At 38.7% G+C, this 23,117-nt stretch overlaps 1 protein-coding gene across 1 annotated transcript in view; it reads right to left on the reverse strand.

The window, feature by feature from the left end:
- Positions 1 to 19,954, reverse strand: part of SLC25A21 (solute carrier family 25 (mitochondrial oxoadipate carrier), member 21) — a 340,939-nt gene extending 320,985 nt beyond the window's left edge. The window contains exons 1-2 of the mRNA XM_006891582.1: positions 19,906 to 19,954; positions 19,059 to 19,107 (exon numbers count right to left, since the gene is read on the reverse strand). Coding sequence (XP_006891644.1) covers positions 19,059 to 19,107; positions 19,906 to 19,954 — 98 coding nt within the window. The remainder of the gene's footprint in view (positions 1 to 19,058; positions 19,108 to 19,905) is intronic.
- Positions 19,955 to 23,117: the final 3,163 nt, after the last annotated feature.

Below are 23,117 nucleotides of genomic sequence, written 5' to 3' on the forward strand. Positions count from 1 at the left end.
TACCTCTTTTTTTTTTTTTTTTACTTTAATAAGATTTAGACCGCTGCTTCTTCTCCGAGAAAACACCAAATGGCAGATGAGGCCAATGCAGCAGGAGAGCCCAGCGACCCTGGGGTCCCTGGGATAGGGGCCCGCAGCAGTTTCCCCGGAGGCTTCTGTAGTGGTCTGTGGGGTCCGCGGCCGTGGACAGGGCTGTGGGAGCGGCCGCGGAGCTCGTGGAGGCAAAGCTGAGGACAAGGAGTGGGTCCCAGTCACCAAACGGGGCCACCTGGTGAAAGATATGAAGATAAAATCATTGGAGGAGATTTATGAGATCACTGACTTCTTCCTGGGCATGCCCCTCAAGGATGAAGTATTGAAAATCGTGCCAGTGCAGAAGTCAGCAGACAAAGTTCAAGGCCTTTATCGCCATTGGAGACTATACTGGCCAAGTTGGCTTGGGCGTCAAGTGCTCCAAGGACGTGGCTACTGTCATCCGTGGGGCCAATATCCTAGCCAAACTCTCCATTGTCCTGTGCGGCTTGGCTACTGAGTGAACAAGACTGGCAAGACTCACACCGTTCCCTACAAAGTGACTGGGTATAATGGCTCGGTGTTGGTGCGTCTGATCCCTGCACCCGAGGCACTGGAATTGTCTCTGGCCCTGTGCCCAAGAAGCTGCTGTTGAAGGTTGGAATTGATGACTGCTACACCTCAGCCAGCAGCTGCACAGTTACCCTGGGCAACTTCACCAAGGTCACCCTTGATGCCATCTCAAAGACCAATAGCTACTTAACCCCAGATCTCTGGAAAGAGACAGTGTTTACCAAGTCTCCTACCAGGAATTCACAGATCATCTTGTAAAGACTCACACCAGAGTCTCCGTGCAGAGGATTCAGGTTCCAGCTGGGGCCACCACATAGTAGTGGATTTTCTTTAACAAATAAAGTGAATTAAGTTCTAAGAAAAAAAATATTTAGACCAATTGGCTGAGTTGTCAGCTGCAGCTCCCTTCACGAATGTAGCAGATTCTGACTGCTCTATCTGGCATTGTTGATATAAAACAACTCATTTCAGGAGGTGTGCGAGTAAAAATGAGCTTCATGAGCACAAAAATGATCTTCCTTATGGAGGGTCTAGTTGGAGATCAAGGAGCCAACTGTGCATAACATCCATCTGTCACTAGCATAATGGCCACATACCCCAATTACACCCAGGAAAACAAAATCCATCTTCTTGTTCAGAGGGAGGAGGCTGTTCACACATTTGACTGGAAGAAAGACAGTTGTGCTAGAGCAGAATGGACAGAATTGAAAGAAGCTCAACTATTCTGAGGTCTAGATAGATTAATATTTTACATAGTGGAAATACTAAGGAATATTAAAGGAACTATACTGGTAGACAGGTTTTTAAATAAATATATAAAGTCGTTTAAAGTTCTCAGTGCAGTAAAACTGTGTCACAAGGTAAACATTGAAAAAAAATTAACTGATGCTATGTAAATTGTTGAGATTATAGAGCGAAAAAATATATCCACAAAATACATGAATTTGCTATGTAAGAAGCTTTTCAGTAACTCATAAAGCTCAAGGAACTGAAGAACAAATTCAAACCTAGAGTTGCTATAATCAAGGATGCTTTCGGCAGAATATTAAATGATGCAGGAAGTATTAAAAGAAGATGGAAGGAATATACTGAGTCATTGTGTCGAAAGAAATTGGCAGATACAGAAGAATTCAATGAAATAACTTTTGAGCAAGAGCCTATAGTGATGAAGGAAGAAGTTCAAGCTGCTTTGAAGGAAATAGCAAAAAATAAGGCCCCAGGAATAGATGATATACCAATTGACGTATTTCAGGTGACAGATGCTGCCCTGGACGTGCTCATCAAGTTGTGCCAAGAAATCTGGAGAACAACCACTTGGCCAACTGACTGGAAGAGATCTATATTTGTTCCCATTCCAAAGAAGGGTGACTCAACAGAGTGTGGAAACTACAGAACAATATCACTGATTTCACATGCAAGCAAGGTTCTACTGAAGATTATCCAAAAACGACTGGAACAGTACATCAGCAGAGAACTGCCAGAAGTCCAGGCTGGGTTTAGAAGGGGTCATGGTACTAGGGATATTGTAGCTAATGTTTGATGGATCTTAGCTGAACGCAGGGAATAACAGAAGAATGTCTATCTGTGTTTCATTGATTATGCAAAGGCGTTTGACTGTGTGGATCATAACAAACTGTGGCTGACTCTGAGAAGAATGGGAATCCCATAACACTTAATAGTGCTAATGCGAAACCTATACTTGGACCAAAAGGCAGTCGTCAGAACAGAACAGGGTAACACTGCATGGTTCAAAATTGGGAAGGGTGTACTCCAGGGACATTCCCTATCTCCCTACCTTTTCCACCTGTACGCAGAGCAGATTATCCGAGAGGCTGGGCTCTATGAGGAGAAGTGTGGCGTCAGGATTGGTGGAAGATCTATTAACAATCTGCGTTATGCAGATGACACAACCCTGCTTGATGAAACTGAGGAGGACCTCATGCACTTCCTACAGAGGGTCAAGGGCTGCAGCCTTCACTGTGGACTGAGGCTCAATGTCAAGAAGACAAGATTCTCACCACTGAACCAATTGGTAGCATCAGGATGGATGGCGAAGAAATTGAGATTGTTCACAGCTTCAGTCTGCTCGGCTCCACGGTCAACACTCTTGGCACCAGCAGCCAGGAAATAAAAAAACGTATTGCAATGGGAAAGTCTGCTGTTAGGGACATCTCTAAATTACTCAAGAGCAACAGTTTCTCTCTGGAAACTAAGGTGAACCTGATACAGGCCATGATCTTTGCAATCACTTGTTATGCATCAGAGAGTTAGACAATGACTAGGGAGGATAGAAGGAGAATTGACGTCTTTGAGCTGTGGTGCTGGAGAAGAGTACTGAATGTACCATGGACTGCCAAGAAAACAAACAGACTCATCCTGGAGAGGGTTAAACCAGGCTACTCCTTGGAGGCAAGGATTCTGGGGCTTCATCTGACATATTTTGGACATGTTGTAAGGAGGGACAGGTCCTTGGAGAGAGACATCATGCTTGGTAGGGTGGAGGGACAGCTCAGGAGAGGAAGGCCCTCTATGAGGTGGATTGATTCAGTTACTGGGGTAATCAGGATGGATGTGTCAGAGGCAATGCGATTGGCACAGGATAGAGCAGGGTTTAGGGCTGTTGTACATAGGGTTGTTATGAGTAGCAAATGACTCGATGGCACATAACAACAAATAACAAAGTAGAAATAGTCTTTCTGTTATTCCAAAAACATATTTTGAAAATGTATGTGTTATATTTATTTTAAATTACAGTCTTTCAATCATTGATTCACCAATTGTTTATGAGCATCTACTTTATGCTAGCCCCTCCTCTAAATACTACAGAGACACACCAATGAACAAGAGAAAAGAACCTTCCTTTAGAAGTCTACATTCCAGTGGAGGTGGACAAAGAGTTCTCAGTCAAGAAATAAACTTGGCAGTACCAAAGCACAGGTATGTTGGGTAATGAGAAAGAAAGGAACATAGAGACCACTTTAGATGATTTAGTTAAGGAAATTTTCTTTAAGGAGGTAACAACTGAACTGTGAAATAAAAGCTGAGGAGGAGTTAGAGCATTATGCTGAATGAACAAACTCAATCACATAAGGATAAATATTGTATAAATCTATTATTTTAGCTTGAGTATAAGGATCCAGGAGGGGTGGGAGAGGCTAGAAGCAGAGAGACGTGATGTGCACAGGGAAGAGGGGGATTAATCATTGGGTTGTACAATTTGATGGGTGGGGGGGGGTGAGAGAAATGGAAAGAATTTGTTCAAACTTGTATTTGAACTTTGTAAATAAACTTGTAGAAAAATTTTATATACATATCTCACAAAGATTTAAAAAAAGAAAGAAGGCACACCAAGAACACAAGTCTTGAGACAAGAAAGAACTCGACAAGTTCAAGACATACAGAAGATATGGTTCTATAGTAAAAACATATACTTCTTAAGTAATGAAAACATTGCTCTAAAACATTGCTCTTTTGTGTTCCCTTGTATCAGCTATAATTCTTGAGACCCTGTAAACATTTTGGAACCTTGCCCTACCCTGTGCTATTGCCATGATCTCTACCATGCTCAAGCCCATTAATACACTCACTGTGTCAATGCATCTTGTTAAGAATTTTTTTCTCTTTGACACTCCACCTTTCCCAGCATGATGTCTTCTCTTTTCATGTGAGAAACATAGAAAATAAAATTTGAAGAAGTCTTCAAGATTATTTAGGGGAAATGCCCTCAAGTCTCAAAGCAGTTCAAATAGACTTGCAGAGCTGGACAGATGTTATAGAACTAGAATATTGACTTCCTAACTCTTCAGTAAATGTATCTTCCCTTGTAATTCACTGCCTTTCTGAATTGACATGTACTAATCATATTTTTCCTTAATACTGACAGCCTTTCCACAAGAGATCACGTCTGTTAACATTAATTTTCTGACTGAAGATGAAAAAGAGTTAAATATAGTCAGCTTCACTTTAGGAAGACATTAAAGAATCAGAAAAAAATAATTTTTTTGTACTTGTTCCCTTTCAGGATAACTTTACTTCTCAAGCTGATTTTTCTTAGAGTACTGAATTAGATTAGAGAGAGACTTTACCATGATATATCAAGACATTATCATAATAAAGAGAAATTGATATCCAAATAGATTTTGATTACCAACTCTTGATGGTAGAAGAAAACCCTAAACCAAACAAAAACCCTTTAAAAATTCAAAACCTACGTCAGTTTAATTTTGGATTGTTTTCGCTATAAAAAGGAATTATGTAACCTATTAGGTACTCACAAAAGTTTCACTGGAGAAAATATTATTAAATAACCCCCAAATGGGAAAAATGTATTCTGGAGGAACTTGGCCCAGACTCTGCAGAGCTGCATCCAGAGAATATACAGCTCTATTTATCATCTTGCAAACTTCTTCATTATGTCAAAACGAAATCTCAGCTGTGCCCTAACTGCAGAGCAAAAGCAATTCAGGCTATTTTAGTCATCTCCACAAGAATATCCTGAGAATTAATAGATTTTCCAGGAATGTTAAACATTTTTATCAATTTTTGGTCAAGGTTCACAGTTATATTACAGTATTAGCCTTGCATTTATATTTGTCTAAAGGCATTTCTTCCCCTCCTTCGTGCTTCACCAAGAGTAAAAACAATCTTTCAGAATGTCCATGATAACAACTTTTCAGCTGTGCTAGAATCCCAACAATTTTGGTTTCATTGGGCTTGATTCCCACTCTAAGCTCAACTCAAAGGCAGCTTTCCCATGGGCATGTTCTGGAGTTCTAGGGTTCAGCTCACAGTTAGAGCTTTCTATTCTCAAGCAACCTCTTTTACAACACTCTCAGGTTTCTCACGCTACAGGAAGAGTGCCAAAGTGTTTCCTCTGCGGCAGATGAGATTAGGGACTATCCCAACCCTTCAAGACAGGCACCTGCTCAGGAAAGAAGGAACGGAGGAGCCAGCACCCCTGAAAGAATCATTTTCTTTTCATGGTTGGGAGATTGGGATGGAGAGCTGAACAAAAAAAAACAAAACAAAAATCCAACCAATAACAAAGAACAAAAAACCGAAAATAACTGCTATGGCCAAAATTACTCAACCAAAATTTGCAGTTTTGTTTTTCATAATTTAGATTTAGACTTTATAGCAAATGCCCTTTGAATAAACACTGGTATTGGAAAATAAACATGGTATTGTTCCAAATTTCCCTTCAAAACCTGTCGTTGTTATGTGCTGTCGAGTCGTTTGCGACTTATAGTGACCCAAAACCTGAACTTAAAATAAAATATTATGTGAAAATAGTTTCAACTACATGAAAGCATGTAGTTGGAAAAGTATCACATTTGTCTGTAATACAAAATAATCTCAAATAAGGAAGCTTTGATGGCCCAGTTTGTATGAAGCGCTGCTAATCCAAAGGGGATGCTCTCTGATGGTTCAAATTCTCTGGAGGCTCTGAAGGGGTAAAATGGACAATCTCTCAGAAGTTACAGCCACAGAAACCCAATGGAGGGCAAACTCAAAGGTGATATGTGTGCCTGTGGGAATGCAGCACAGCTTCTGTTCACTAGGCTACCAATGATCCCTATGGGTGTGTGTGTGTGTGTGTGTGTGTGTGTTTGTGTGGGATGTCGGTGTGTGTGTAAATGTATATACATTTCTATGAGACTATACAACTTACAGAATAATCCTTATTAAGAATTTGTGACTGGCAATGGTCAATCAAATATATTAATAAAATTATCGAAAATTTTAAGGGATTAGGGACAAACCTCCAGATGGGAACAGGAGGAAGACCAGAGGAAATAGTCTTCACGCTGAAGCTCATTTTTAGAAGTAATTCACTTTCCCATGACAAAGATAAGAAAGCCATTTAAGAAATGTTTACCTTTCTGCTTAAAAACAGATTCTTGAAGAACCCCATTGACAAGCTTGGCCCTTTCTTCATTTACATCCTCTGACTGGGATGAGTTAGAGAAGGAGTTAGACTCTTGACAGTTAAACAGGTAAAGGAAGAAAGAAATATCAAAACAAAACACACCTTTTCTTATTCGCTAGGAGAATTTCCTAAACCAAATTAATTAGTAGAGAAATATTAGCTTCAGTACTTTAAACAAACACTAAATCTTTCTTTAAAAAATTTAGAAAATTGCAAATTAAGGTGATATTAAACACTTTACAATGATTTCACATAAATCAGCATACTTCTCTAGAGGATTTAAAAATAGAATGCAATTTAAAAAAATTATAACAAATTTAGAAACAATATTTTAGAGACAGTTACTATGTAAAGAGAGTAGAGCTGATTTAACATTATAGAACTTTGCTATTTTATGTGTGGAGGACTGGCTGAGTTTTTTAAAAACGAATTTTCTCCTTGTTAACAAAATTAAAAAATAATATTAATCTACAGTAGCAAAATTACTCTGCATAAGGTCTTTGAATGGATTTCCCCCCTCCCATGTCTCTCAGTAACAGGTCCTAAAGTATTTCCTCACTTTATTTTTTCCTCATTATTAGATCACTAGAGAAGAAATTACTTAACTATCCAATAGCAGCAAAGTCAACATGCGTATGAGCACTGCAGAGAGAAGACCACCAAAATGTAACAGCACAGGAGAGGCAAGGTTTCTACTGTGGACTTCACAGAGTTAAGTTTTCCAGTTTAGATACAACCTAATTTACTTGGTATACCAATGATAGGTACAACAATATTTATTCATTAAAATAAAAATTTGATAAATGACATGAGAGAGACATCCTTTCTCCTCTCTACAATGTAGCATTTGGTAACAATGTACAAAACACAATTATTTTCCATTGGTTTTAAGGTCATGTTTTCAGTGCAGTAGGTCATAGTTAACTTGACCCTGACTCCTAGTAATCACAGATTGACACTTTATCCTAGATTTTATTTGTCTTCTAAATGAAATCTCTATATAAACACTGAATATTTCAAAGTTTGTTATGAACTCACTCGGAAAGATGCTTTCAATTTGCAATGAAAATAATTACAATCCTACACACACACACACACACGCACACGCACACACGCACACATGCCGTGGGTTCCCACTCACAGCAACCTTTCATCAGCTTGCTGAACGTGTAGATCTTTATGGGAGGAAATTGTCCATCTTTCTCCTGTTGTATGGCTAGAAGGTTTGAAAGACTAACTTTTACTAACCAGAGACAATTAGGTGGCAGCAAATGACATTTAAAAACACATACTCATTTACTATGCATGCAGCCCCATGGCATGCCAAGCAGAGTGTATGTGATTGTCACCTCTATCGCTTCCAGGTATTAACTACCAGAGAAGAGTATTGAGTACCACGGACTGCTAGGAAAACAACAGATTCATCCTGGAAAGGGTTAAACCGGGCAGCTCCTTGGAGGCAAGGATTCTGAGGCTCCGTCTAATATACTTTGGACATGTTGTGAGGAGAGACCGGTCCTTGGAGAAGGACATCATGCTTGGGAGGGTAGAAGGACACTACAGGAGGGGAAGGCCCTCTATGAGGTGGATTGATTCAGTAACTGTGATAATCGGGATGGGAGTGTCAGAGACAGCGCGGTTGGCAAAGGACAGAGCAGACAGAGTGTAGGGCTGTTGTACATAGGGTTGCTATGAGTCGCAAGCAACTCGACAGTGCATAACAACAACAACAACAATATTGTACGCTGTCTTCATTTGTATTTACAAATAAAATTTTTAATGATGACACCAAGAAAAGACTGATATGCTCATTAAGAGTTGCAATGCATGCACCACCAGTATACTATCTTCTTCTGTCCCACTAACTACAGACAGACGTTTACCTCAAAATTAAAAAAAAAAAAAAGAAAGTCCAGAGAGACTCTAAAATAGTCATGCAACTTTAAACACAAAGCTGATGCTATATTAGCAATGGATTTGGGAACGCTGTAATCATTCCACCCCACGGCCTTGAACACTCTGTGGAGCAGCTGCATGTGTGCACACGGCGCCACCACCAAGTTCAAATGCACTAGAAGGTAACAACAACATGATGCCTCTGACTGATTTAGCTACACAACAAAGTCTCAATAAAAAGATAGTTTATAAAACTGTGGTTCTACTCCTCACTTGCTTTATTGCAGATACATTCTATCCACAGTTAGACACAAGCCATGACAGTGGTCTAACCCTGAATTTTTATCCATGGCGAGAAATCAGGCATAACCATGGTCTAACCCTGAATGTGAGCTTAATGTTATATACCACTGACAAATCATTAACATATGGAAAGAACCCTTCCAGCTACCCTCTTTTTAATCCTATAGACTCTGTTTCCTCCACTCTACATCCCATCCTAACCTTTTCCTGCTGTTCTCTCTCCATTTAAAAAGGCTTCTCCCCGCCCTCATTCTCCCCCCAATCCCCCTCACCCCCCACTGCCAAATCTATTTGGGAAAAACACTCTTCTTTCTTTTTTCCATCCTGCTCTTCTGCTGGCCCCCACAGCTGCTCAAGGTCCCCTCTTCAACCTCTGAATTTTTCCAACAGTAAAATTTTAAAGTTCACTGTTGTTTCTTTCCCCACCATCCCCACCCACCCAGCAAAAAGATTCTGAGGATGTTCCCTTGCACTTGGCTTCTTTCTCTCTCTCTCTCTGCTGAGCTCCCCACAAATCAGCCTCTCACCATAGATGGTCCTCGGATTTCTCTTTTTAATAACGTTTGCAAAATCATTGCTTCTAAATCATCTTAACCCATCAGAGCCATTTACATTCCCTCTGTGACAACCAACACTTATCCTTCTCTCAGCCCTGGAACTAGTTGGATCCCCCCCCGACCCCCCCCACCCCTGCCTCCCATGACCCTACTCAGTAGGAGAGAATGTGTTGTCTCAGACTGTAGGTAATATATCTCCATATCACTCTCACAAAGCAGCTTACATGTTCTGAAAGGGAACCGCTACCTTGAGTTGTGACCCTTCCACTTTCACTCATTGCTAATAAAGCAGTCTGCATAAATGAAATCAGCAAGAAACATGGGTTAAAACACACTACAAAGAAAGAAATTCTTTTACACTGGAGACAAAAATAAATCAATAATAGACCTGCCGATAGGGTAGCAATGGCTCACAAAGGCAGACCTAGTGACCAGTCTGAGCTCACTGCATAACAATCACCTGGGAGATTGTTAAACAAAAATATTGGGAGGCTTTGCCCCTACAGTTTCTGATTCAGTAGGTCTGCAATTTGGGAGCTACTGATAGAGAGCATAAATCAATTGAAGTAGCTGGAGTAAAAGCCCCATAAGCACATATATAAAAACATGTGGATGCCAAATTTTTAACCCGTGTGAGTTTTCAGAATGCACACAGTGATTAATAGGTTCCGCAGAAGTATGATAAGACTTTTCAGTGCATGTTAAGTCCTGATAGGAGGAAGGATGGAAGCCAAGGTATGCACTATGCTCGTCCAATCAAGACAGTCTATAACTACTTGTAAATAGTGAAGAAGTGACATGCCTTTGTCCTCTCACCTTCCCTGGCACCCACTAGAAACCAAAACCTCAAGTGCTTTAGTCCTTACAGGATCAGTTATTTATTTGAGTCAGATTTATACTACACTCACAAGTGAGACAAAATTTTTAAAAATGATGTAAATGACTCAGAGCAAAACACAAATATCTTTCTCTAAAGCACATCAAGTCATTTTCATGTTTGGAATAAAAATGGAAAAGAGATATAAACTAAAATGCTTCCAGACTGTGAGTTCCATAAATATTTGGGGCATTGCGATGCCAATGTTCCCATATACTACAAGCAAAAGGTGTAACACTCCTTCCTATGGATACAAACAAAACCAACCTCTAATCCCATTGTTGAGTAGACATGACATCATTGAGACTCAGGACACCACCATATGGTACAATGTAGCACTGCTATGATTATCTTGGCTGTTGTTGTTTTGGTGTACTGTCCAGTTGGAATTGACTCTTAGCTGACCTTCCAGCAAGTTTTCAGAGACAGTCAATAACATAGGAGAAGGTAAACACCTCTTTTCCAATTAAGCAGCGGATGTATTAAAACCATATGCCTTTGGGTTGGCAGTGCAATTTCTTACCACTAAGAGCCACCAGAGCTCCCTTCTTGGTTGTAATCTTTACAAAAAGTCACCAGGCTTCTTCTCCTTGGCACTGCTGAGCGGGTTGAAATACCAATATTAAAGTTAATTGTAGAAAACCCATTTGCACCTGTCACAGACCTCTCACAAACCTAAGATGCTGCTTATTTGAAGTTGTCAACTCATTTAAAGCAAAGACTCTTCTTGATAAGGAATCACTGGTCCGTCTACTATTCGTTAAAGATCTTTTTTTTTCTTTTTACTGTAGGCTATTGTGGGGTATTTTGGAGTTTTTTCCCCTTTATTGTGATTTAAATAAAAGTTTACAAAGAAACTGTGTTTTCATTCCTCCATTTGCTGTCTAATATGTCAACCAGCAGTCCATATATAAACTGCGTATTGGAAACGTGACAGTAAATATTGAGAGGTGCTGATACGTAAAATCATTCAGCAGATTTCAAAGATTTAGTACAAAAAAATAGAAAGTAAAATGGCTCATTAGCAACTTTTTATGACTGCATATTATTATTATTATTATTATTACTACTACTACTACTACATAGTGATGATTTGTTGGGTTAAATAACATAAAACAAAGTTCAACTCATTCTGTTGATCTGAATGGACATATCGCTGACCTTCCAATGGATTTTAAGAGGCTTAGCTCATCTTTCTCCCTCGGAATGGCTGGTGCATTCAAACCTGCAAAGAGGCCTGCTTTAGAGTTAGCAGGGCAACTTCCTATCAACTATGCTAACAGAGCTCCCTTGGATAATATATTGCGTAGCTTATCTTTCAGTATGACTTTCTTAGCCATAGTTTGACTTTACCATGTAGCTGGGCAGGAATATGTGAATGGGACAATAATCCTATCCACAAGGGGACTGGCTATCTTTTAATCCACAAGGGGATTGTCTAGTCTCACCAACCCACAAAGGGATTGGCTAGTCTCAACATTAAATTGAGCAATAGCAGCAGGAGCAAACCTCCCTACTACTGGTGAAGAAACCTCACAACCAAAAGAAAGAAGACAGAGAAACAGACATAACATGAGACAAAGAACAGAGACCTGAGATGAAATGGTACCTTGGACTGCTACATCATTGGACAACCAGGATTGGGGGCCCATAATTCACAGGACTGAGAACTTTGTTAATGCTAGGCTAAAACTGTATGGCCCAAGGCTGAGGTGTTTGTGAGAACATTTTTTGGAACTGTCCTGACTGTATTCTGCTCTGTGTGATTCTGCATCATCCAGAAGTTATCACATCAGATTTTGGAACCAGCAAAAGAGTACTATTTATGCTGAGTTGAGCAGAAAGAGGTATGGGAATGTAGGGGACAGATCTGACCTCAAGAGGATGAATTCTGTGTTATTGATGATGTTGATGAGGTCAGTTCCCCTTTTTGAAATTGGTAAAGGTCAAATATGGCCACCCCCACAGAGTCCTTGCCTTTTTTACATATATATATATATATATATTATAAAAATGTCTTTTCTCTTTCTTCTCCCTGTCCCCCCTACCCAGTGTGGCTGCTAGATAACGTAAAACGTTCATATGTCATGATTTTATTTCTATTAGCCAACTCTGTTCATCATGTATCATATCCATCACATATCATGTTCATCATGTATTTCTATTTGTCTCCAAGCTTGTCACATGAAGTCCTTCAACATTCTCAATCCCTTTTTCCACGTGGGTCTACCTCTCTCTCTTATCTTGATACTTCTACTCAGAACCTCTTCCCTTAATTTTTTCCAAAACAGTCTCTCAGAATTCCACCACAAGCTTCAATTTTATTGTTTTAATTACCACCTGAAGTCCCTCCTCCTCCTTTATTTATACTTCTTTATCAATTCTTATCTCTTTCCCAAAACCTTAAATTTTTCAATGAAAGCAGTGCAGCTGTCTATTACTCACTTTCTAGCCATTCTAGTTTGGCCATAGACTTCCCAGGGCTATTATTTCTGGTTCTTACCAAATATTCATTCATTCATTTACTCAACAGCATTTTCTGGCACCTCTGGAAGCCAGATACTGAGGGGCCACAAGGGACATCTAATAATTTCGGCACATAGCCCTAAAGTGACATGTGGAATAATGTCAACAGGAACACATAAACTAAACCACCGCTCTCCTGCTCTTGGACACATAAAGACTCTACTTTCAAACATACTTCTGAGAAAGGATTTAAACACAGTGCTCATATAACACAAGTATTCCAGCTTGGACACTTGAAACTGCTTGAGACTATATTAAACATTTCCCCTCTCCCACACTTTGTATACTCCCTCATGTTTCCTTGACGACCCTCTAAACTCCATTTGTCTTTCGTTCTCCTTTAATTTGCTGACCCAATATTGAATAGCATGCTTTTCTCACAGGAAGTATTTAAAAGTCAATAAAAAAAATTCCATTTAAAAGATAATATAAAATTCTATGTATATAGTCTTTGCACTAAGTATGGATGACAATGTACCTATTATTTTATTTTTAAGTATTCCTTCCATAGGTGTTGATTGTGGTTCCTATTGGAATGAAATAATTGATAATTCCTATCTTTTCTCCATCTATCATGATTTTGTATATCAGTTCAGTGCCAAGGAGTTTTATTTTCTTGATGTTTAAAAATAATCTATGTTGGAAGTTGTAGTCTTTGATATTCTTCAGTAAGAGCTTTAAGTCTTTACTACCGGGAAGCAAGGTTATATCATCTGCATGTTGTTGAGTCCTCCAATCCTGATACCACTTTCTCTTTCATGTAGTCCACATTCTTGAATAAACTGCTCAATACAGAGACTGACAAATACGGCGAAAGGAGACAATTCTGATGTACAACTAAATAAACACTTTAAATTTATATTAGTTTGCATACAAAATTCGTATATATTGTTTTTCACACTTTCCATCATTGACATTGTGTTCCATATCATCATTCCTCTAAAGTGATTTAGAATAATACTACATAACTTGGGAGAGACTGGAGAGCATTATGAGTGAACTAACTCAGTCTTATAAGGACAAGTATTGCATAAGACCATTATTTTAAAAATACAATTAGTAGAACGTGTTTGGGAGTACAAAGGGGGAAGATTTCATTCATGGAGGGAAAGGATAAAGGGAATGGGAAAGATCCAATGGGAAAATTCCCTAATTTTATACCATGTCACGTTCTTACACCTTATTTAAAAAAAGAAAAAGGGGTGGGAGTCTTTGAATAGGTTTCCAATGAGTATGAGTAAGTGTTCTGAGATTACCTTTATTCCTAATGTTATCTATTATTTATTATTTATTATTATCCATATAGTTGAATGCCTTGGCACTATCAATAAAACACAAGTGGACATCTTTTTTGTTATTTTCCATGTGACATAAGCAATGATAGCCCTTTTTTCCATGGCCTCAGCGGAAGCCAAGTTAAATTCTAGGTAGTCAATGCAGTGTTCCAGCTCTTAAATTAGTTTCAGCACAATTTTATTTGCATATAACATGAAGGAACTGAAGAACAAACCCTAGCCATGAGTTTCAATACTGAAGGATGCTTTTGGCAGAATATATAATGATCCAGGAAGTATTAAAAGAAGATAAAAAGAGTATACAGAGTCATTGTATCAAAAGTAATTGGTCAGCGCAGAAGTAGTTAATGAAATAATGGATGAAGAAAGAAGTTTAAGCTGCTCTGAAAGAACTGGCAAAAAAATAAGGCCCCAGGGGTTTATATACCCAGAGGTTCATATACCGAGGGGTATATCAGTTGACATATTTCAACAAACACACTCCACACTCTGCCCTTGATGTGCTTACCAAGTTGTTCCAAGTAATCTAGAGGAAAACCACCTGGCCAACTGACTGGAAGAGATCTACATTTATTCTCTTTCCAAAGAAAGGTGACTGACAGAGTGTGGAATTTATTGAACAGTATCATTGCTATCACATGCAAGCAAGAGTCTGCTGAAGATTATCCAAAAATGACAGGAACAGCACATGTCAGCAGAGAACTGCCAGAAATGCAGGCTTGGTTTAGAAGAGGCTGTGGTACTAGAGATATTGTAGCTAATGTTAGATGGATCTTGCCTGAAAGCAGGAAGTACCAGAAGAATGTCTATCTGTGTTTCATTGGCTATGCAAAGGCATTTGACTGTGTGAATCACAACAAACTGTGGCTTACTCTGAGAAGAATGGGAATCCCAGAACACTTAATTTGTGCTTACATGAAACCTATACTTGGACCAGGAGGCAGTCATCAGAACAGAGCAAGGAAATATGGTTCAAACTTGGGAAGGGTGTCCGCCAGGGATGTGTCATATTTCCATTCCTTTTCAATCTATATGCAAAATAGATCATCCAGGAGGCTGGGCTCTATGAGAAAGAATGTGGTATCAGGATTAGAGAAATAAATACTCATCAACAATCCGCATTATGCAGATGAACCAACCCTGCTTCCTGAAACTGAGGAGGATCTGAAGCCCTTGTTGCAAAAGGTCAAGAACTGCAACCTTCAATATGGATTGAAGCTCAACATCAAGGAAACCACTGGGCCGACTGGCATCATGATAGGTGGTGAAGAGACTGTAAAAGCTTCAGTTTGCTTGGCTCTACAATCAACACTCCTGGCACAAGCAGGAATTGCATTGGGAAAGTCTGCTATCAGAGACCTCTCCAAAGTACTGAAGAGCAATGGTGTCTGTCTGGAGACTAACACGCGCCTGATCCAGACCATGATCTTGCTATGCCTCAGAAAGCTGGACTGTGACGGGATGACAGAAGGAGAATTGATGCCTTTAAGCTGTGGTGCTGGAGAGGAGTGATGAATATACTGTAGACTTGTAGGAGAATAAACAGGTTCATCCTAAAGAGGGTGAGACCAAAAAAGAGGGTGGAGGCAAGGATTCTGATCTTCGTCTGACACACTTTGGACATGTTGCAGGGCAGGATTGGTCCCTGGAGAGGGATGTCATGCTTGGGAGCGTGGAGGGACAGCGTAAGAGAAGACCTTCAATGAGACAGATTGATTCAGTGACTGGGGTAATGGGAGCAGGTGTGTTAGAGACAATAAGATTGGCATAAAATAGAGCAGGGTTTAAGCCTGTTGTACATAGGGTCACTATGAGAAGCAGGCGACTTAACTACATATCACAACAACAACATAATATCATCTTAGTTATCTATCACTGCTATAATCAAGATATTACAAATGAGTAGCTTTAACAAACAGAAATTTATTCTCTACAACTTAGAAGGCTAGAAGTCTAAAATCAGAATGCCAGCTCTAGAAGAAGCCTTTCCACTTTTTTTGTTAAATTTTATTTTAATTTTAATGAACATTTACAGATATTTTGGATTTCCATCCATTCATTTTTGCACTTTTCTTCCTGCCCGCCCCTCCCCCCCAGTTCACTCCTCTCTTTGAAAAGTAAAAGAAAAATTCTTTCATTGGATACAATCCCCCTGCACCCACGCCACCGCCCCAAGTACACTCCATTATGCAACCTTAATTCTGGACTCTTGTGATAACCATAATACCCTATCATACATTGCTTTTAAACCATTCTCTCCCTCATCTGTTTCAATGCAGTATACCTAATTTATTCAGTTTTTCTCAGTCTTACCCCCAACCCTGATGTCAGTCTCATTCTACAACAGTGGCACTATGCAGTATTTGTTCTTTCGTGACTGAGATATTTCACTCAGCATAATGTCCTCCAAGGTCACCCATTTTGAATAATATTGCACAAGTTACTTGTTTTTCAATGCAGCATACTATTCCATTGTGTGAATATACCACAGCTTCTCTATCCATTCATTTGTTGATGGGCACTTAGGTTGTTTCCAACTCCTTGCTATTGAGAACAAAGATGCAGTAAACATTGGTGTGCATGAAGCCTTTCCACTTTAGGTTGTGCAGGAAAGCCCTCATTTCCTTTAGCATCTGTTGGCCTGGCATAACCTGGAGAATACCACTGTTTTGGCCTTCTCAAGTGCCAAGAAGCTTTGTTAAGTAATGGCATAAGTCCAAAAGACCAACACCATTCCGGACAGTATATCTGGTCTTATTAAAATGCAATGGTGATAGGATTCCAACAACTCAGTCTGCTTCAGTTCACTCCAACCCTCTCTGTATTAGTGTCCAGCTGATAAAGTCTACCAATCTTGTATATTCTATTCTTATGCAAAGACAGTCATACCCATTCTGAACTTTCAGTTTACAATTGTATGTCTTTATATTCTTCGTATTTATGTAGATCAAATACCATCCAATATGTATGGTACCTTGAATAATTGCATTCCCTTGAGTCCTCCTGATGTTAAATAACAGAATGTGACTAAATCCATTTAATAAATGAATAATATTACACTATATAACACTAATGCTATAAATCTCCAGCATCTTGTACATACATTCCAAGAGTTATCTAGTTCAATTCCATGCAAAATGATACCATCTTTGACATTCATTGTGATTGGAATTCTATTTATTCAGAATTTGAGGTCTTTAAGGGCATAGCTAGTCTAGAGTAATATACACTAGACAAGAAAACCAAACCATCACCACTGAGTAAACTTTAATTCATAAGGTTTTTACAGAATAACATACAATTGCTCAACAGGGTTTACAATATTGCAAATCTTTATGGAAGTAGACTGTCTCGCCTTTCTTCTAGGCTGAGGCGGGTGGGTTTGAACCATCAACTCTTTGTTCAACAGGTTACAGCATTAGCCCTATATTACTTGAATTCTTAATACACTAGTTAGTTAATAAATAGTTATTAAATAGATAAATGAAGACTTGAGGGCATGAGAGGGTAAGCACAATTTCAAAATAATGTCTTTTTAAAACCATTTTTTAAAATTTCTTCTATACTGTCACTTTGACTCAATTTAAGAAATGATTCTGAATTAAAAGAATACAAATTTATTTCTCATTGAGACTTGCTAAAATATTTTGGTTAGTATAACATCTAAAAAACGAATGTCAGCAATTGTCCAGGCATAAAGCTCACAAGGCAGAAAGTGAAGACAGGATAGGTGGAAAGGAGAATCACAAGAAGGAATCAGGAAGAATACGGTTACATCATGAGCACTGTAATACATGCGATAAAACAAAATGTGTATGAATTGTTTAATGGAAAACTAATTTGCTTTGTAAAATCACTCAATAAACAGATGCACACAAACACATATACACACAATGCCAGTTAGTGATGTTGTCTCTGAATCCTGTAATAAGTTGAATTGGAGTATAGTTTGTAGGATTTTTCTTTCCTTCTTTGTGTTGTATAACGTGGAGAAAAATGACTAGTTTCTCTACTTATATATTTTTTTTTGTTGGGTGTCCTTGGGTCAATTCTGACTCACAGTGACTCCATGTCACAGAGCAAAATTTCCCTGTAAGGTTTTCTTGGTTATAACATTCAGGGAAGCAAATTGTCAGGTATTTCTCCAGCAGAGAAGCTGAATAGGTTTGAGCAGCTAATCTTTACTAGCCAAGTATTCTTTTTTGAACTTTACATAACAATCCCACTGTCATGGCACCTTTTCTGCTTTATGCAATATAATTTGTAGGTCACAGTCACTTTCTTTTGCTTTCAGCAACCAGTCTAAGATCCTTCGAACTTTGGTAGATTAAGAAACATGGCCCGCCCAATGACCAAGCTGACTCATCAAAAATGTTTTAATTTTGGGAGTCAGGCTCCGTTTTTGCATGGCACCATTTACTATAAGTTCAAACCTAGGCATGGCACTCTTGGGCTTCATACAACTCAAATAAATAGAAATGTTCTTTCACTATAAGAGTTACTATTTTGCAAAAAAGAATACAGTCATAGATATGACTTTTTAAATTGCTCAAGATCATATTAAAACCCCCACATTTCTTTGCACTGATTTGTATTTTAAAAGCAAATGCATGTGTTTGGAAACATGGCACTTTGCATTGCCAAACTGTTATAGGAATAAATTCTTTAAGCACCATTTAAGAAGCTTAGTTGCAATTTTGGAGTCTCACACCAAAATGCTGAACATTAAAAAGCAATCTGTTATATACAATGCCAAATGAAAGTCCACTGTCATAATTCACTGCATAAAGCTTAGTTCTTACATCATTTTGATAAATTTAGCTCATTTACTAGCATAGCTACAAATCATACCCCAGAGTTGTCATGTGAAAGCACTGAAATATTAAATACCTTCAGATGACCTCCATCCAGAAATACTCTTTACCGTTCACATTGTATCTGTCAAATAGTATTTTCTTTAAGAAGTAAATATAAATGTCATTATAAGGAGAAGCTACCAGTCTGAGGCAAGTTCTGGCATTTAGAGTTCTGACAAATCTTAATTTGGATATCAGCCAAAGTCAATAAAACTTGTTCATGCAAAACCTTACCTGGTTTTCACCACATCCAGAGGGTGCATCAGGCAAATTTCTACAAGACCTGAAAGATGATAAAGAAAAGCCCAATAAATACTTATATAAATACAAGTTCTTATTTCATTGACCCTATTAATTTCTCATTTATGAAAATTGAATTAGAGAACTTAGGACTTTGGACATGAAGGCCAGTTGTAGTAGGTCAATGGAAAAATCAAAATCACACTAGAATTTTATTTAAGTAGAAGTAAGATGTGTGAATATTTTCTTATAACTGCTCTCAAACAAGCAGTGATGCGGGGTGAAGGAGAAAGAAAACTTAATGAGATATTTTAAATGTCTATTGACCAGGAAGAGTTATTATCTTTTACTTTAGCTCAACTATTATATATAGAAGGAAGGGAGAAAAGAAAATAAAGCATCTTTTTATATTACCCTAATTTATTAATCTGACAAATAATGAACCTCAGTTTTCATATCAATGAAATAAATAAAATGATGCTTATAATTTTACAAGGTAATTACGGGGGTTCAACTTACAGCAATACGTTAATAGCTAAACAGAAGACATTTACTGACTACATATTAAATGTCAGATATTGTTCTAAGCACTGCTTATATTGTTCTTATGTGCCATTGAGTCAGAACCAAACCATAGCCAATAATCTATTGCATTTTCAAAGGCTGTAAATTGTACTCACATGAGAAAAGATTGCCCAACTTTCTCCAGTAAATCAGATGCTAGATTTTAACTGCGTGCCATTGGATTGGCAGCAAAATTTACCAGGAGGTCACCAAAGCTCCCTGCTTAGATTAGCTCATTCAATTCTTACAAGAGTTCGGTGTTAGGAAGTATCCTTACCCCATTTTATAGATGAAATCACTGAGGCATGCAATATTAAATAATTCATCCAAGATATCTCAGGAAATAGTCTTCATGCATTAAACCATAGAACCTATGCTCTTAATTACTTCTCAGTGTGAATGAAAGTTTATAGCTTCCTACAAATCAATTGAAAGGCCCTCCTTCCTGTTGTCTAACTGAACAGAGATTGGCCAATTGCAAATTTTACAATTTGTAGTAGTAGCAGTAGTAAAGCAGTTTTAGCAAGTGTTGTAATATTGTAGAACTAATAATTAGAACATTCACTTACACAGAGCCCATCTAGAGTTATGGTGATTTAATGTTCATTATATTACTGATACCAGGGCTATAGTTGCCGTCCCGCAGTCGCTTGGGGTTGCTGTGAGGCTGAACCCTGTGACTCGGATGTGTCAAATGCGTTAATGGTTGGTTATCCAATGCGGACTGAGAGTGGGGTGGAGCTCCCCGATTTAAACAAGCGTGGAAGGAGGAGTGGCATCCACTTCCATAATAGCTTGCCTCCGGAAACCCTATGAACTTGGAGAGAGGATGAAAGGCACCCAAGTGTCAAGGACTCTCCTTCATAGAGTCACTATGAGTCGCCTGCGACTCGACGGCACTTAACAACAACAACAACATATTACTGATACAAGGAACTGTGGTACCATAGTGTGAAATGTAGTGGCTGCTAGTTCTCATTCAGTAGCTACTGTGGGGGAAAGCTGGGCAAATATCTTCCAGTAAAGACTTACAGCCTTGGAAATCTAACTGAGGGTCAGTATGAGTCAGAATAGATTTAATGGCAGTGGGTTTGGTTTTGATGAATATGCACAATTACTGGGGAAAGTATGTATTATTATCATATCATAAGCATTGAATGGAGGTTGAGAAATTTTAACTAACTTGATCAAGGTCACACAACAGTATTTTTTAGTCTTTTCTTATGGGAAGAGTTTTACCTTTCTTCTCATTTTAAAACAGTATTTGAGCTTCCACTGACTATAGCTTGCCTCTGGAAACTCTGAACTTGGAGAAACAATGAAAGTTATACAAGTGTTCGGGTCCTTTGTTCTTAGGGTCGCTATGAGTCGTCTATGACTCAACGGCACTAACAACAACAACAACAACTGACTTTATTAACCATCTCCACATTATAATTCTATTTGGAAGCAGGAGTGGCATCCACTTCCTAAACAACATGCCTCCAGAAACTTTATGAACTTTAATAAATGTCAATAGTTATGGAAATGCTTCAGGCCTTTGGTTCATAGCATCACTATGAGTCATCCCTGAATTGAAGGAAATCAACAACAACATTATAATTATAAATGTCTCTTAAATGCAATGTAGTTGGTAAAGTCATATGCATTGACCAAAAACAATGACCTTAACTTTGGCTAAAAGTAATAGGGTTCATTCACTACTGATGTCTATGACAATGGCTTCTCAGCAGAAATGCTCATCAGTGGTTAGGAACCAAGTAACTGATCCAAGCAGAGTCTCATTGCCTCCACATGGGAGGAAAAAGGCATAGAAGAGCAGAAGGAAGCTGTGAGTTCTCAATATATGCACTTTTGCTTGAATTAGGTGGCTCTGGTGGCCTAGCAGGTAAAGAGTGCACTACCAACTCAAAGGTAAATAGTTCAAATGCACCAGCTGCTTAAAGGGAGAAAGCTGGACCATCTCCTCTCACGTGGTTTACAGCCTCTGAAAATCCACTACAGGATCAGCTATTAGTTGGTTCTGACTTGATGGCAATAAGTTTGAGGGGTTTTACTTGAAAACAGCTTAATTTAGAAGAATCAGGTGATCACAGTTTAATCCTGGTGCCCTCAGGGAATAGTGATCTACCTTTTTATCATTCCTTTTATCAACAAAGGAAAGAGTTTAATGGTGAAGGCATTAAACCTACCTACTAACTGAGCCTTTTTGAAGCTGTTAAGGATTTTATTTTGTTTGAATCTACCATTAAAGTTCATGGGAAAGGCAATTAAGAAAGCAAACAAGAGGTGTTTTGCTTTTTTAAAAAAAAGAAAAAAAATATACTGCAATGAAATAATTACTAAAGAAGACCCCTTAGAGCACTAACTAGCAAGATTGACACTGCACGAATAAGGTGAGCCTGACCTAAATTATGGTGGATAACTTTTTGTTTTGTTCTGTCTTGTTTTCCCCTTTACTTCCATGCGAAAGACAGTTGCTCTGATGACCCATAGCAACACAATGTTCAAATCTACCAGCTTCTCCCTGGAAAAAAGATGGACAATCTCCTCCTGTGACCTCGTGGGTCCTGAAGACCCACTAGAGGAGTCAGCTACCAGTTGGTTCTGACTCACTGGTAGTCTTGGTTCATCTCCAGTGAAAGCACGTCAAGCACAGCCACCTCTGTCTGTCAGTGTGTTGCTTGATACTGAGTAGGTTTCAACAAATCTTATAGGCAAAGGGAAACTAGAAAGAAAGCCTGAAGTTCTACAGCTGAATATCAGCCAATGGAAACCTTATGGAACAAATGATTCAATCTGCAACTGATTATGTGAAAAGTACAGGATTAGGCAGTGTATTAAAACTGATGCCTTTGAACTGTGGTGTTGGAAGAGTACTGAAGATTCCACGGATTGCCAAAAGAATAAAAAACAGGTATGTCAGCGTTCTTCTTGGAGGAAAAGCTCTGGTGGCCTTCTAGTAAGAGGCAGCACTGCAATTCCAAAGGCACATGGTTCAAATCCACCTGCTGCTCTGCTGAAGACAAATGTACAATCTTCTCTCCTTTGATTAATTGCTTCTGACAACCTGCTTGAGAATCAGCTATGGGTCAATTCCGACTCAATGGCAAACAACAACAGATCCTTGGGGAAAACCCTTGACCAAATGGATTGACACAGTGACAGCTGCAATAGGTTCAAGTGTGTCAGAGATTGTGAGTATGGCACAGGACAGGGCAGGGTTCAGATCTGTTGTTCATAGAGTTGGTCAGAGTCATACTTGATTCAATGGCACCCAACAACAAGCATTGTTTAGCTTCACTGTGCATGGTTCACCATGAACTGGAAGCCAATCTGACAGCTGTTAGCAATAACAATTCTGTTCCTGATATTTAAATTATAATTATTAATATTTTCCTTAGAATTTTTTACTTATAACTCTAACATAAGATTCACTATGTAAACCAGAAGAGAAAAATTGTCTGAAACTATAAAGAAAATTAACCC

The sequence above is a fragment of the Elephantulus edwardii genome, unplaced genomic scaffold, assembly GCF_000299155.1.
Source record: "Elephantulus edwardii isolate Elephantulus edwardi_28Jun2011 unplaced genomic scaffold, EleEdw1.0 scaffold00100, whole genome shotgun sequence".
Lineage (NCBI taxonomy): Eukaryota > Metazoa > Chordata > Mammalia > Macroscelidea > Macroscelididae > Elephantulus > Elephantulus edwardii.